Genomic DNA, 16,919 nt, shown 5'->3' with positions numbered 1-16,919 from the left:
AGGCATCTGAGCCGAGCTCCAAATGAAACCGGCTCATTGGCTGGAGTGGCTACAATATCACTACATTGCTCCAAGCATTTATTATAGGTGCTGGCAACTGACTGGGTGTGTTGGGATGGAATGATGCTCCCCTCCCCCAACACAACTAGTTTAAAGCATCCTTGACAAGTCTGGCAAGCCTCCCAGCAAAGCCACTCTTCCCTTTCTTTATCAGAGCAGTTCCACCAGCCCCCAGTAGGCCTGGCCTACAAATGTGGGCCCCATGTCCAAGACACCCAAACCCTTGACTATGACACCACCCTTTTAACCATTTATTAACCTGTCCAATCCTCCTTGCCTTTGGAAGGTCCTCCCCTGTGTCCTGCAGAATTGTCGAAAAGACTATCTGAGCTCCAGAACCCCTGACCACCTCTCCCAGAGCTCTGTAGTCCTTCTTTATACTCCTCAGGCTACTACTATCTATATCCCTAGCACCCACATGTATCACTAGAAGCAGGTAATAGTCCGTGGCACTTACTAGAGCAGGCAGGCTCTCCGCAACATCCCTGATCCATGCCCCAGGTAGGCAACACACCTCCCTTGCGACCGGGTCAGGGCTCATGTCATCAGACAGATGAGCGCTTCTGTCCCTTTCAAGGCAGAGTCCCCTACTACTACAACACGCTGCTTTTTCCTGGCGGCACCAGTAGAGATCTTCTGTACCAGTGCACCAGCCGACTGTTTCTGGTGCAAGTGCATTTCCTCATCAGCCCCTTGCAGGACAGCAAAGCGGTTCTGGGTGGGTACAGCAGATTTAGGAGGAAGCCCCTTGCTTTTAATTGCTCTCTCCCTCCTTTTGTTGTTTTTTTTTTTGTTACTAATTCCCAGCTTCCCTGATCAACAGCCTCCTTCTTTCCTCCATGAGTTAGAGGGGAATCTTGAGGCCCCTGTGCTCTTTGGTCCTGGAGCAAGCAGTCCTGCTTCCTCTCAGCTTCCCTGACATCTTGCAGCTTACTGACAGCATCCCGTAGCTCAGCCACCTGCTGGAGGAGGACCTCCATCAGGGAGCAGTGAGCGCAGCCCTGCCCATTCTGCACCTTTCCCTCACCAGACCAGTGCAGGCCCTCTCTACACTCCGAGCTCTGCACTGCAGCCTCCCCTCTCATTGGCTCTGTCTGGGTGCCTACGCTGGCCACCGCCTGAGCAGCCAAGGCAGAGCTCCCAGACCAGACCCTGGTCATCGGCGAGTGCTCACCATCCCGCTCGCCTGCCCGTGCAAACTGCCTTGACCTGCTCTGTTTGCCAGCTCTGTCAAACTGCCTCGACCCGCTCTGTTTGTCCGCTCTGTCAAGCTGCCTCGACCTGCTCTGTTTGCCCGCTCTGTTTGCCCGCTCTGGTCGCCGCACTCCCTGGGCAGGTTTTTAACCCCTCGCAGTTGGTGCCACCCCTCCTGTCTCCGCCCCCGGTGAGTCACCTCCTCGCGGTAGCTGAGCTGCCGGCTCCTGGGCAAGTCCTGTTGAGGACTTGAAGCTCCCTCCTCAGTGGCTCTTGTCGCTCTGAGGTGAGGCTCCTGGACACTGATCTCCCCCCGCTCTGCTCCGGTGTTGCAGGTGTCCTCTCACAAGACACTCACCTCAGCAACTAATTTTTCAAATTAGTAATTTGAAAAAGAAATCTTGAATTTCTTCTATGCAGCTGTATTAGTAACTATTGTAAGTGGCTGTAAAAGTCAGACACACGTGTTGTCTTGAAAACGAATTTTAAATTGTGACTGTTCTCTACAGACATTGTCAGAATAAACAGACCTTACACAGTTATCAGGATGGTGGCAGCTACATGTGTTTTCCACCTGCACTGGAAGCAAAGAGATTTAAGGGGACAGAAGCTGTAACCTAGTCAAGGAATGACAGGAAGCTGCTCTGCCTTCTTCAGAGATACCACATTGCTAAGATGAAAATGAATTTTCATATTCAAAGGTGGTGGAAGAGATGATGCCTGGCACAGCATTCAGCTGTAAAAAGATAATAGGGATTTGGGAGATGGAGCAAGAGGGATCAATTTTGTAGTTTTAACCTTCAGCCCCACCTCTTGTTCTCTAGATGTTCCTGTGGGAAGAAAGCTTTACAGAAATGTTTTCAGGAATACTACAAGCAATGCAGAAAGTATACACTTAAAATTACAGTTACTGCTTCAAAACGTACTACTGTTTGCAGTTGTCATTAAATGTATTCATTTTCATGTTGTATAGATCTGCCAAGTGGTCCGCATACTTACCGCTTAGAAGATCTTGCCTATACTAGAAGTGGAGACAAAGACAACTCTGCAAACATAGGTATTTTTCTTTTTTTTTGCTTTCTGAATTGATGTGAGATTTTCACATAAGTTTTAGTATCAAGTGTTGTTCTTATTCTTTCGTGAATCTCTCACATCACTTGATTTTTGTGGGGTGTTTTTAATTGTCTCTGTGCTGAAACAACAAATATGTATAAAACAAGGATTTTTTTGTAATGAAATATCGGTAGTTTTATGTGCAGCAGCTATTGAAATCTAAGGTGCTAAGAAAAAATACTTGAATGTCTTGAAAAAAAAATACATGCAAAGAAGAATCTTTGTTTAGGGCTGCAAAGTTAAGAAATAAAGTTAAAAAATGCCTTTTTAAGGTTTCCTTTGCATGTCAGTTGCTACTCCTTCATGGATATGTTGTGTCATGTAGTCTCTTGGTTGTTTGATCATTTTTAATATTTCCATATGCGAATTTTGTGACATATATATGGCTAAAATGACAACAGTGTTCTGAAATACCAATGTTGTTCTTGCATGTAAGAGAGTGGCTTTATTATACTGTTAATCCCAATGGTTTATTTAAGTGTGAATCTCTCTATCTTGATGTGCTGCTTCTTGCATTGTTTAATAATTCCTTCTATTCCTTACTTCTGCATGCAACAGTTGGCTCTCTTACTTGTTGGAAGATGAGAGCGTGTGGTGTTCAAAACTCAGTATGAATTAAAGGTGCGTTTGGGGTTTGATTTGCTGTCATGCTAAAAATGATTAATTTTATTCATTTATATTTAGGGATATAGTTTTCTCTTCCTTGTTTGTGAAACTGTTTTTTGGGTTGAATGAAGGAATTGTTGTTTATTATTGTTTTGTTTATTGTTATTAATAATTATTAATTATTATTTCCTTTTTTCTTTACTCATGGTTGACCACTGTTGCAATATAGCATTGCCAGATTGTGAATGATGCATAGCTAATAGACTTCCTCAGACATAAAGACACTACTGCTTTATTAAGGAACAACAATAACAAAACAAACTTGACCTTGAAGATTATTTGGCTTCAAAGTCCACAGAGAAAAAAATTCTTGTGACACCAGTCTGCTTTCCTGATCCTGCTGTGGAGCCTCAGCTTCAGCATAAAGTTAACCTGAAGTTTATGAAAGTGTATTTACAGCAATAAAAATGTAACTTCTCACACTTACATCAGGATCTCATGCTTAGGAGGGGGGGCAAGGACCAAACCTTCAGTCACTGATGGTGCCTTGTTATTGTTAATTGCAATTACTTGTCTAAGTCTTGCAAACCATTTAGTGGAAGAGAACTGCCTGTGGCTTGTTTGTTGTGATGTCGTTGTTGTTCTTCAGGTGTCTTTACAGTGGCAGGAACTGCAGCCAGAAAAAGTCCAACAGTCACAGTGTGGGAGCGTTCTTTCATGTTATGCTCCACTCTGCCTCTACGGATAGAGGGAAAACTGTCATACTGTTGTGTTTTATTCAAGAGCTCATTAAAGAGGATCCATATGTACCAATTTCAATTAAAAAGAGGATCACAGATGAGTTTTGAAAGCCTAAATACAAACTGGTTTTAACAACCCCTATTCTAACTAACACCAGTTATACCCAACAGGTGTGATAGCACGGCATCCTCTCTACTACCCATACCTAAAGAAAACTTTAACTGCTCAAGCCCTGGAGAACTACTTCCAACACCTTTTAGAGCAAGAAAAAACAGAAGAAGAACTAGTAACAAGGTGAGTAGCTTGTTAGCATAAATAGTGCAAACATGGGTACTGTCTTCAGTATTTTTTCTTTGCCTTTTCAAATAGTAACTTAAACTATAGTCATTAAAGAAGGAACACGAAGTTGGGCCTCTGTTGAAACTGGACAAAGGCAGTTTAGTGAAGGTATTTAAATTCCCAGAATTAACGTACTAGTGTTGGGGCCGTTTCTTTGTTCTGTTCCAGTACAGAATGTCTCTACCAGATAAAAATAACTTAATGTCCTCTGAGAAATTTAACTTTCCATTGTTCCTTAACCATTTTGAGACTGCAGGAGCCTTAGTAACTGAAGCTTCCCAAGACAGCCACTGCAGAACTGGCAGTTTGAAATCCCCAAAATGCTACCACAGCCATCAGACACATGCCTCATCCTGTGAAGTTCACTTACTTGAGAGAAAATATTCCTTTGAGTACAACACTCTGACCCATTTTTTTCGATACATACCAAGCCAGAATTTAAGGGAAAAAGCTCCAAATGCGCAGCTAATTTCCCTGTTTAAAATATGAAAGAGAATACATTGCAGACAGGGCACTTGTACCTTGTATTCACCTACAAAAGCATATTGTCTGCCAGCAGACAGCATATGTAACATTTTTGGTTTCCTGATATCTTCACCTGATGCTCAGGAACCTTCCTGAGCGAACGAGACATACACTGTTACTGTAGGATGTTGTAAAATAATAGGGCTCATTCTCCTAAGGACGTCCAACAAAACAGTCAACAGATTTTAAATCTTTTTCTCTTAAAAAAACAAACAAAAGCTTAATATTGCAACAAACCATTTAGTCTTCTAAAATATGTTTTGATAACAAAGTCAGTTATTTTGCAAATGTGGAGATTCTGCCAAAATCGTGTATTTCCATTGATAATGGATAAACTGTTCAATGTTCTTTTGCTTATTCAAAGAGCTTGAGTCAGAAGGGTGCACCTCAGGGCTCAGAGAGAGCTTTGAATTGTTTTAACCCCTGATCTTTGAGTTGTAAGTGCTGTTCTTTGTCTTCATAAGCGGCTCAGTGCAGATCTCACCCACTGTTTTGTAAGTGCTAACAAATCTTATGTATCTGATAAATTGTGATACTGAGAAATGTAATCGAATTTCCTCTGAAACAGCAGAGAAAAGATAAAAAACGTCAAACCTCTTAATGATACTTCTTGAAATTGATTCATTTTTGTTCCTTAATGCTGTTTATGTTCATAAATAAAAGTTTTAAGTTTGCTGTGTCTGGATGAAGCCAATTTATTTTGATTAATTAGATTATCTGTTCCTGGGTTTGGCTTCCTTTAATGATGTGATAATGGAGCTCTGTGAGTGAATTGAAAAACTACTAGGGAAAAAGAGTAAATCCTTTTGTGGAAATATTTAGGATTATAAGGATTATGCTCATGTGCTTCAGATTGTATAGTTTCTTTTTAAATTACTTTTTTATATTTTAGCTTTAACTGTCATAAAAGGAGTTCTCTTACTCTTTCTTTTTCCTTCATTTCTTTTATTTAAATTGAGTGGTTAAGACATATATATTAGTTTTGCTACTAAAACCATACCAGCCATGGCTCTACATGGAAACAGAACCAGTTGCCTTTCATTGTTTCTCATTAAAACTGTTAAATAGGTACACTGAACAGATAAAAGATGGGGTTATTTTGATAGAGAACAGTGAAATCTCCTAAACTTCCAGATTTTCAGGTAACATAGTAACAAAAGATGGTCTTTCAACCCACTCAGGCCCATACCCTAAAACCCCAAACCTATGTGATTGTTCCCTATGCTGTGTAGAGTGCATTTGTAAAAGACCTGATAATCTTAAAATATGGAATAAGAAACTTTTAATTTAGTAATACTAGGTTAGTAATTTAAGAAGCATAGTAAAAATATCCTCTGAGAATTTGCTGGTTTCATCTTCTGAGATACAATTATCTTCTTCATGTTTTGAGCATCCCATTGCTCAGAAATAAAAATGACAGATAATTTCTTCTTATGGGATATTTTTACTAAGGGCTGAAGAACAAGAGATGAGGATACTGATGCTTCTAGATCGCTTTTTTTTTTTGTAAGTATATTTATTATTGGGGAGTAAAACTACCTTTCTATAGTATATCTCATATGGAAGCACCTCTTTAAGCTTACGAACTCAGTTCCTCCATTCCTCTGATGGGGGGAATTCTGTCTTTTCCTTGGTTTAAATGGCATTACTATTTCTATGCATTTTAACAAGAAGTTCACAGGGAAGCCTGACTTTTTTGAATATGTACGGACAGCACTTTAAAGGAAGTAGTTAAGTAGGCACCCCATTGTGCATAAGCATAAGAGTTCAGCTAGAACAGTGAATTTTCCTTGTTTTACTGGTTCCTGTCACAGACTTGGTATTCTGTGAAGGATTTATTTGTTTTCTGTGTTTTTTTAAAGGAGCTCTTAAAATTTTTTATTGAATTGTACAACTAAGTAGTATTTTCTTCCTTTAGATCTCAGTTAATTAAATCACTAGATTATGCTGGGTAAATGCATGTCAACAGTTTGGTTAATGTATTGTTGCTGCTCAAGACTGTTAGGATGGTTATAGTGGTTTTTCTTTTTTTTTTTTTGTGGGAGTGCATTTATTGTGCAGAAATATTTTGGATGCTCAGATTCTTCAACCAGGACTTAAAATATTGAAAATGCTGACCTTTGTATATAATTTTGTAATCCTAGTTTTTAGCTAGAGTATCTTACAGTAAATATTTCCTTTAAGTACTTGAAGTGAATGTGCAGTTCTGATATTCAGAATGAAGATCTGTTGCTTGTGTTATATACTCCCTCTGCCAGAATGACTGCAGAAAGTGAAATGAAAATTTTCCACTTTCATGTGCTTCTGCTGTTGTGCACTCTTCAGTTTCTGTCATGATTTGTTTAAATGATTGATTTTCATGAAGCTTATTTTGAGAGCTGAGGTATTAATTTCTGTAATACATATTCCGTAAGTCTAGTTCTTGTGGAGAGATTTGCCAGCTGTGAGACTGCTTGCTGCCTCGAAGTCTTCACTAGCTTTTCAGAGTAAAATTTACAGTATAGTATAGTAATACAGTATAGACCTCTAGTTTTCATAGTATATGGTTGTTGGTAATTTGTGTTGAGTTTCTTGGTTGAAAATTTTGTGGGATTCTCCGATCCTGCTACGTAGTTGATTATGCTATTACATTTAGCAAATTATGTAGATGACTTATTGTGGAAATTGCTTTATTCCTTGTATTCCTGTTGTCTGGTAGAGCACTGTTAGATTAATCAAACTTTCCTGCCTTCTGACTGGATTTGACTTTAAGCATGATTTCTCTCAACTAGTTTTGAAGGAAGGTCAGCTGAATGCTAACACCAGTTTTCCTCTTAATAATAACTAACAATTATAATATTAGAGTGCGGTAATGTTGGCTGTTAGAGTGGCTGCAGTGCTTGTCACCATAGTTGGAGTATTGGTGTTCAAAACCCTTAATATTCTCAAACTCTATAGCAAACAAACACGGTAAAATTCTCAGACACTGTAATTAGCCTGGAGGAGAACAAAGATGTCAGTAGGAAGGAAGATGTAGAAGATGTCTTCCCCATAGGCTGGATCTCCGAGGAGAAAAGGCAAAAGGTGTAATTATTAGCAGTTCCCAATAGATGACTCCTGAAGTACAGAGGTGACAGCAATGCTGACTACACATACCGGATTAGTTTCATGGTCAGCAATTCTATCGTATTATAAACCCAGTGTTACAAAGTACAGCAGAATGATAATCTTAGGCCAGGCCCCAAGGATAATAAACATCACATCAGGGAATGCATGCTGCAAGTAAGGTGTTAAATAATCTAACTCTGAGACCAACTGCAACAACTCTTGAGAGCAAGTAAATAAGCACTGTGGCCAGTGACTATTAAACCAATACAGTGAATGTTTATAATGTTTTGACACACTCTGGTCAGATCTGTCATTATCGCAACCCTTTGTGCCCCACATTGGGTACCAAAATGGACTATCGTGATAAGTGATGCATAGCTGCTCACCACCCACTGACTGATACCCATCCCAACCCAATTGATCCCTTTTGGGTGGCTCCTCCCCAGTTTGTGTACTGGGCATGATATGCTATGGGATGGAATACCCCTTTGGCTAGTTTGGGTCAGGTATCCTGTCTCTTCTTCCTCCTGGCTTCTTGTGCCCCTCCTCCCTCACAGAGCATGAGAGACTGAAAAGTCCTTGATCAGAGCAAGCATTACTTAGCAACTAAAACATGGGCGTGTTATCAGCATTGGTCTCAGACTAAAACACAGCACTGCACCAGCTACATGGAGAAAAAAATAACTCCATCCCAGTTAAAACCAGGACATAATGAAAGAGTACAAGGGACAGCGAAAACAGTGTCTTGCCTAGCAGACAGGTGCAGACATTCCACAACTACTGTTTGCAAGAGCATAGTGAGAACTGAAGTGTTTGGTGGAATCATCTCCTTCCATGAGAGGTTTGGGTCATATGCCCAAGATACAAGGGTGGTGAATGTCAGAAAGCCATAATTTTTACAATGCTGAAAAGGAGCTGAAAAAGATTAACCTCAGAATGACAAAATCAGCAGTACAAGAGCACTGCAAGAATCATGTCTATTTCAGAGAGCAGGTTTGGAGGGATCCATCTTAAACTGATGAAGATCAGATAGATGACTAAAGAAAAATAGGTGGTGGTGGAGGAAGTGGGATTCAAATTGCAGCAGTCACACAACTGGAGACAGAGCAAGAATTGGATATAATCTTTCTCAGTGGTTCTTCATGTCACATTCTGACTAAATCCTTTTCCTGTGGAAAAAAAAATGAAAGCTATCCAGTTGTTAGACAAAGAAAATATTGGAGGAAAGCAAAACCAAAGGAAAACAATAATATAAGAAAGATGACGAAACACTGAAAATCTGTGCAAATGGAAATATGCTGTAGATCTATTTATAGAATTTGAAACAACTTTGTTAGGAAACCGCAGAGCCATTTTTCCAACTTCTATGGAAGTTTCCAAATTGGAAATGCACCAGTCAAAAGCAAGGATGGAAAAATGCTTAGAGTGGCAATGAAACAGAAAAACAGGTTTGTAACACTGAAATAAAATTTTATCTGAGCAAAGTACATGGCTGCAAGAAAGCATTGAAGTGTACCTGTACTTTTCATTTGCTATTATCTGTAGTTAAGGGTTTAATCTAGTGACTCATAGTTATTTCTCAGTAATAAAGAGGATGCATTACCAAGGAGCTGGCAGCCTTTGTTAGCAAAAGTGAGTTCCAGGAATTAAGTAATTGTACTTTTCAGTACAGAACTAGAAAATATTAAAAATACTTCCCTCTGGCCACTATGTTCTCTGAGTTCATGTTGGATCTTGTACCTCTTGTCTACGGAGTTTTCCATATGGGCTTCAACTCTTGGGCAGGGGGAGGAGTAGAAAGTGACCTCATGACAAATGAAGGAGTTCTGAACTTGAATAAGAGGAGAATGATTACTTTATGGTACTACTGTAAAACTGTAACAGGCTGTTGATTTGGAGTAAGGGGAAGGAACAAGAAGGCAGGGAAGACCATGGGTTTGTTTTTGTTTAACTTTTAGGCTTGACTCAGTAGTGGGGTGCCGTCAGTAGCATGAAATTTTTGCATGCTGTCTTTTGCTTGGTGATCTGTGCAAGTGTTTCATACAAAATCTCCTGAGAACCAATGTGTGGATTTTATTTTACAGATACGAGTTGCCAGGAATCCATGGATTAAATTTTGTTCTGAAGAATTCCCTTGGTGGTGGTGGCATAGCATCCCTAAGAAGTGACCCACAGGCACGTATCAAAGCATTGATTTTAACATCATCATCTTTAATATCCGTGTATTAAACAGTCTCTTTATAACCGGCTTTTAGGCTGAAACTGTTAAGTTTTTTGCTTTAACTCTTTAGTTCCTTTTAATTTCCTGTTTATATACATTATCTAGTTATGTTGCTTTCAAACCTTAAAAGATTTAGGGAAGCAGAAAGTTATTTAGAGTATTTGGTGAAAAGGATGGGTACAAGGAACTATTCAGAGAGTCTTTGAATCAGTTAAGCTTTTTATGGTGTGCTGTGCTGGTGCTTAGATGCACCAGCAAAATTAGTTTCTCAGAAAAGGCTGCTTTGTTCTGGAGAATGCAGAATTACTAGACAATTCTGATTAAATGTTTCCAAGTGTATACAGGAACCATTAAATGTACAAAAGCTCCTCAAGCTTAGCCTATGACTCTATAGTTAAAACACTGATAATTAATATAAATGTGGAAGATAAAAATAGATGCATAGGTGATCTGTTTTGTTGATGATGATAATACATGAATGTGAAACTATCTGTTTTTGCAAGCATACAATTTCAGTGTTAAATATTTGAAACATCTAAACCTGAAGATGAGAGCTCTTAATGAGGAATCCTGTGGCTACAGCAAAGCACAGTTCTGCCACCATAGGCTGAGAAATGCTTATGTCCACAAATAAGTTCTGCATAGTCAAGACGACTGTTCACAAAATAAGGTGATGCTGTGTATGAATCAGATAGCAGAACTGAACCCCAAATAAATTTAGTACTAGGTACCAAATAAGTTGAAGACACTATTCAGTCTGTTCTGGTTTAGAGGCTTGAATGCTTGAAAATTCAACTGTATAGTTCTTATTTAACTGTACTGATTCACAAGTGAGAAAGCCAAATAAATGGAAAAGATAAATAGAAGTTTGGATAACCTACAATCCAAGGCTTGAAAAATCTCACCCAAAATTTATGTAAAAGCATATTTAGAGATAAGTATTCATAAAACCTACAAAACATACTGAATTCTCACCCTGATTATAGGAAAAATACCTTACTAAACTGTTTTTATTAATTTAATTTACAGAGCTGGTATATTTAAGATAGTAAAATGAAATGTTCATTTTGTTCTTTTTCTTACAGGGCAAAGCACTTGGACAGATGCTGTTGGATTTCCAGATTAAAAATGTTCCTGATTTAAAATCACTGATAGAGTAACAGGTGTTTAATACATATGCTTTTAACACTGAGTGGTATCAAAACATGTTATTAACAAGAACTGGCTTCTTGAGATATTCTTTTTTCTTAAAGAGTAGAAATTAGTGACAATTATCTCTCAGAGGCTTAGCTATATGGCACAGATTAGAAAATGTTTTGAGTAATACAAAACTAATAGCTTTGTCTGTGACTGATGACATTTCCCGTCCAGATAATACATTGGATGAAGAATTAATTTATTTTCTGTAAAACAGAATTAATCAAATGCAACATAACATTTAATAATAAGATAAACTTTGTTTGAAGATGGAAATTACCTCCTGTTCAGTCCATTTCTCTTTTCCTTCTGTCAGTCTTTATTTGAAAATTAAATGGACTGATCTAGTTGCAATCCTATCAACTGTCCTGTGTGTAGAGTGAGCTGGATAACCTGCTGTGCATTGCTGCAGAGTCAGCACTGTCTGGTACTGGGGAGCAGCTTTCTCTGTGGGGCAATAAAGGAAAGTTATAATTGCTGTTGTTACATAGTAACTGGTAGTAAATGCTGACCTTTGATGGTGATCCACCAAACTTCCAGCACTTTGTCCAGCTAATGACAGGCTTCATTTTTATATTTTACAACATCTCTTACTAGTTAATCTGTCGATTGAAAGCACTGACTATTAGGAAATTGCAGATTTTAGTGTGGGATTAAATCTGAAGATGAGGATAGTCTGCCTGCTTGTGCTCTCTTGTGATAGTGCCATCCTGGCAGGGAGGAAGGGGATTGGGTGTCAGGGGGATACCTCATTTTGTTTCAGGGCTGTTAAATCCTCATTTTGTGCAGCAGAGTCCTGCCTGAATTAAGCTTATCTGGCTGTCATTTGCATTGGTTTTCCCACAGAAAGGTCCACAAACTTCCCACAGAAAGGTCTGTCTCCTGCTGCGAAGGAATAAGATGCTGAATGTAGCATGCTCCATCTCTCTATTGACTCCCAGTTATGACCTCCCCATCTCCCTTCCTACAGAATATGAATAGCATGTTCAAATTAAGGTACTGTTAAACTACTTCACCTGATTAAGCAGAGACTTAAAAGTTCATATCATACTTCCTGGGACAGTGTCAGGGTGGAAGTTCTGGCCCGACAACTGTGTGTATTTCCTCTGCAGAAGCCACAGAAATATTACTCCACATGTTCAGGCGTTACGTATTCAGAAATCAGTATTTTCCATTATTTTGGGGAGACTATTAATTGTTAGTGCTGACAAATGAGATAAAATTATGAAAATATTTTAAATTGTCAGCAAAATACCCGTTGTTCCTAAATCTCTGTCTGTGCTACCCCTAATACTAATTTCCTAGCCTTCTGATTGCTAGTGAGGACTATGATTATTCCCACCTTTTCTGTGGTTTTGTTCATTTGCATTGAGGATATCATAAATTAATGCTTTATCCAACTAAACATACTATTCTCTTAGCAAGTCATAAGTACAATCTGTGTATACAGCATGGTTCTCTGTAGTTGTAAAAATGAGTAATTTCATTGCAGAAAAATATCCAGCTTAATAACTTCAAGGGGAAAACAGCATGCTGGTTTTATGTTTACAGTCCTTGTTTGTTAGAAAATTCTTGTTAATAATGTGGAAGCCTAACAAAACAGTTTAACAAAACAGACAAAGGTATTGAGAGGAAATGAAAAAGTGGTAGACTTTGGTAGCAAGGATATCCTACAAGGATAAAAAGGCTACAGTAAGTACTTGCAGTTCACTCAATATGCTGCTAAAGTGACTCTATAAATGTGTATGCAACAATTTCTGAATAAAAGTGAACATTTATAAAGAACAGATTTGTTGCAGTTATTTATGTTGTTTCTTCTGCTGGAAGAAGAGAGTGATACTTTGTTCAAAGATTCTATGTTTTGGGGTTGTTTCCTTTGCCTGCAGTTTCATGCATTGTCCCTTCTCTCTTCAAGTTTTATCTGTTCTGTCCCTGGTCTTTGTTAAATACAAAACCTGAAAAAGTAAGTGATACTATTTTTTGGAGAGCTGGTCATTTACACCTCTACAATGGAAGGGGCAATTAGGTGAAAAGAATGGTACAGTGTTCAATGAGTTGGATGTGGGAATACAAAGGAGTTATTTTATTTCTGGAATTGCCCTTTTGGATGCTGTGAAACCATCCCTCACAAACATGCTTTCTGTCCCATTATTTCTTTCAGTGCAGCAGTTTAAACCAAGTGGGCATTGCTTTTCAGATACTTTTCTTGCAAATCACAGCTTCCAAAAATCCCTATCCAAGGATTTTATTCTCCTTGACCTCCTTAACATGTTTTGAATTCATGAACCTATATTTGTTCCAGCAATCCCAGCTGACCTGAAAGCTGGTTAAAGCTGCACTTGTTTCTTAATCTACAATAGAGGCTGAGGAATTGAGAAAGGTTTGGTAAAACATACATTGTGCTCAAACGTGAGTGTGTATGCAGTCGGCATTGGTTTGACCTCAGTCACTTAAAAGCAGTTCGCGTGCTTGCTAAACCAAGGCTGTTCCTCACACGGACAAGAACTTACCCTTTCAGTTGCCTTCTTTCCTGCTTTTCCTTTGCTGTGTTAGCTGTGAGGGCAGGATGGAAATGGTAGTGCCTTGTGTATAAAATAAGGTCCTATATAATGTTTCAGTGCAGTGGAAACTGGCTTACATCTCTTATGTGGGATGTTTTTGTGCTGTGGCTTATCCACTCTACAAAACAAAGGCTGCATTCTCTTACCTCTCACAGGTTTCTTACTGCATCTCACCTAACTCTTCAAAATAAATCATGGGGTTTATCATTAAAAGTATTCTATAGCAGCTAACAGTTCAAGCAAATACTTTGGCAATATTTGCTCTTTAATATTTCAGTGGTTTTCCCACTGCAATTTGTGTATTAAAGGTACAGAACTTACTATACAAGTGACCCAAGATAAAGGATGTGCCAGGCAAAAGTATATTTTCAGTTTAGCCAGCTCCAGTGAAACCCTTTCCCCACTAAAATAGGAGGGACCAGAGCAAAGAAAAAATAACTGTAAGTATACCTTTCAGATTTCACTTTGCATCATAGCAGTTTCAAAGCAATAGGACTGCAGCCCTTAAGGTTTGAAAGCAGAAAGTGTTGTGTTGCAGGTTGCCATTCAGGAATCTGAATGGCTTCATTCAGAAATGACTTGATGTTGTTTGAAGTGCTTTGCAGACAGGGATGCTCACAACCATTGTGAGGTACAAGTGAGGCTGTTCTGGAGAGCTGTCTACTGCCCCTAACGCTTGTTCTGTCAGAGCCTGAGAATGAGTGAGTAGATCTAGGGGAGGGAGAGGAGGGTCCTTAGTGCTTTGGGTATGAGGAAATTACACTGCAGAACTGTCACAGCTCTCTCCTTAGTCCTTTGAAACCCTCCTATGGTAGTAAGAATCTGAGTCTCCTCCTCGTGGCAATTCCTCTTCTTTGGTTTCATCCTGATTTCCTTTCCGGATTTACTTGAAATGGACCCTAATGTTTTGAGGATTAAAGCTAGCTGTCATTAAGAAGGCAAACAAAGGATGCCTCAGAGTAAAAGACCCCACTGGGAACTGTCTGTGTTTGCCAGTTTAGCCAAATTCCTCTACCTTCCTTTGGGCTGGGGAGAGAAATCTGAACTGTAGGACTGAAGCATCTCTTAGTACCTATTTTAGTAAAGCTTATCCAGGCACTCCCTTGACATCTTGGGGGGTGGGTGTGTGGAGATGGCAGTCCAGGGCAGGACCAGTGCTTATCCTTGCAGGAAGGAGACAGGAACCTTTCTGTGCCAGGACTTTCTGTTAAGGCTTTGATAACCTTCTGGCTGTGGCACAATGCTCCAGTCCTGTGACCATTGCTAGATGGGTGAGACCTGTTATCATGATGAGGGGGTTTAATCTTTTCTTTTTCCCCTGTCCCTTAAAAAATATGCACTAGTTTAAAATGAGAAAAGCTCCCCTTCCTACACCCTTTCCTCCCCCCCCCCGCTATTCACTAGTAGCAAAAGCTTCAAACCTTCCAAATACATTTAAACACTTTGATTCTGGAAGAAGCTCTTGCAATTATGCAGGCTGGTGACTAATGCTCAGGGCTCTTACCAGCATCACAAGCCACATCTATGTAGTATTTTCTCTTTCATAAGTGACGCAATTTGAAGTAGGGGGTTTGATTGAGGTGAGCCTCTGTTGCATAAAAACTTGGCTGAGACTCTCCAAAGAAAAACCCAAATGCCCAATCACTCTGGTGAGAGGTGCTGGGACTCTGGGCTGTAATCAACAAACATAAGGTTATGGCTGGTCTCTCGCATAGCAGATGAAGCAAGGTGAGGACAGCCTTCAGTTCTCTGGGAAGCTGCTCTCTGCTGCAAGCAGAAGGAAACAGGATGGCAACACCAGCCACGGGGTTTTATTGGCAAGCAGTGAGGTAATCTGCTCCCCTGAAATATTGTATTCACAGAGGTGTGTAAAACTTGATTTGGGTCATTAATAAGCCTAATTTTTTCCCTGTGCACAAGATCCAGCCTGAAACCTTGGCTCAATATCCGTGGTAGTAGGAAGCTCTCACCTGTTGGATCCTTCACATCCACTTTGCCTTTCCACTCACACCAGAGCTGTTCCCTGATGGAAAAGAAAAGGGGTGGAGAACCTTTCCTCTTCTTTTTTCAGTATGACCAAAGGGGGTCTACAGCTCGACAGTAGTCTAGGTATCTCATTCGTGATTCACAGACTCTTGGGTTTAAAGCCACTGAGGAGAGAAAAATGACTTGGTGTTCCAATAGGGTTGCCTAGGGAGAGGCACAGGCTGTTCCACACCAGCGTTCCTCTTCTCGTTGCCTGTTTCCGTACCGCTTGTCTTGCCTTGCTTGCCTGGAGGCGAGCAGACCCTGGGAGCTGGCAGCTCTGGGGCTGGCTTTAGGGTAAAGTGCTCCAACAACCCACTTCTCCAGCAGTGCTCCCACCCCCTGCCCCGCTCACTCCTCGTTTCTCACGGGGCCGAGCGCTTCCCCTGCCGCCGAGCGGGGCTGTCTGCGGGCGAACAGCCGCTGGCAGCGGGGATGCGGCCCCCTCCCTCCCGCCGTGCCACTCGCCGGGCCCTGTCATTTTCCAGGTAAGATGAATGTCTGCCCCATCCATCATCCCACGGTCCCCGAGGGGGCGGGAATTCGAACCTCATCAGCCTGGGACGGGCTGGCTTTGTTGGCCTGACAGGGCCGCTCTTTTGTGGGCTCCGTTGCCAGGATTTAGCCATTTACATAATGGATCAGCATGAAACAAAACGCGCGGGAATGCCTCTTCGCCTGTTCCCACTCTTTTGCAGCCGGGCGAGTTAATTCATAAATGTGTATCCCTCTCCCTCGCAGACCTGCTTTCTTCCGAGGAAGAAAGGCGCGCTCTGAGGCCACCGCTCCTCTCCTCGCCTGCCACCGAGCGAGCACCGCGGCAGACCCCCGCCTCCCTCCCTTCCCCTCGCCACGCGGGGCCCAGCGAGGCGCTGCCTGGAGCCACTTGGGTCCCGTCAGCAGGGAAAGGTGAACGAGGAAAAGGTGAACGAGGCGGACCTGGTCCCGGGATTCCGCGTCGGCGCTGCCCGGGCGGCTGAAGGTCGCTGAGCGCCCTTTGTCTTGCCCTTCTCTACCTGGGCAGCGCCGGGGGTTGTTGCAGGCACCGGCCGGCCCCAGGGTCCCCCGCGCCACCCCGAGGGCCGAGCCGGGACCGGGCCGGGGACTGAGCCGGGTGGGCTCCCCGGTGAAGCGTGGCGGCTCGTCGGGGCGGGCGCTCCCCGGTGGGCTGGCTCACGCGCCCGCCCCGCCCCGGCCGGTAGCCTAGAAAAGTGGGTGTGGGGGGCGGGGGCTGCTCGGCGGCTGCCAGG

The 16,919-nt window shown here is 41.3% G+C and overlaps 1 protein-coding gene across 1 annotated transcript in view; it reads left to right on the top strand.

The window, feature by feature from the left end:
• Window positions 1–12,868, top strand: part of LOC115946490 (uncharacterized) — a 64,043-nt gene extending 51,175 nt beyond the window's left edge. The window contains exons 17-20 of the mRNA XM_031048830.2: window positions 2,228–2,311; window positions 3,885–4,008; window positions 9,750–9,840; window positions 10,972–12,868. Coding sequence (XP_030904690.2) covers window positions 2,228–2,311; window positions 3,885–4,008; window positions 9,750–9,840; window positions 10,972–11,046 — 374 coding nt within the window. The 3' untranslated portion in view covers window positions 11,047–12,868. The remainder of the gene's footprint in view (window positions 1–2,227; window positions 2,312–3,884; window positions 4,009–9,749; window positions 9,841–10,971) is intronic.
• Window positions 12,869–16,919: the final 4,051 nt, after the last annotated feature.

This window comes from Melopsittacus undulatus, chromosome 7, assembly GCF_012275295.1.
Source record: "Melopsittacus undulatus isolate bMelUnd1 chromosome 7, bMelUnd1.mat.Z, whole genome shotgun sequence".
Lineage (NCBI taxonomy): Eukaryota > Metazoa > Chordata > Aves > Psittaciformes > Psittaculidae > Melopsittacus > Melopsittacus undulatus.
This window is presented reverse-complemented; position numbering and strand designations above follow the sequence as displayed.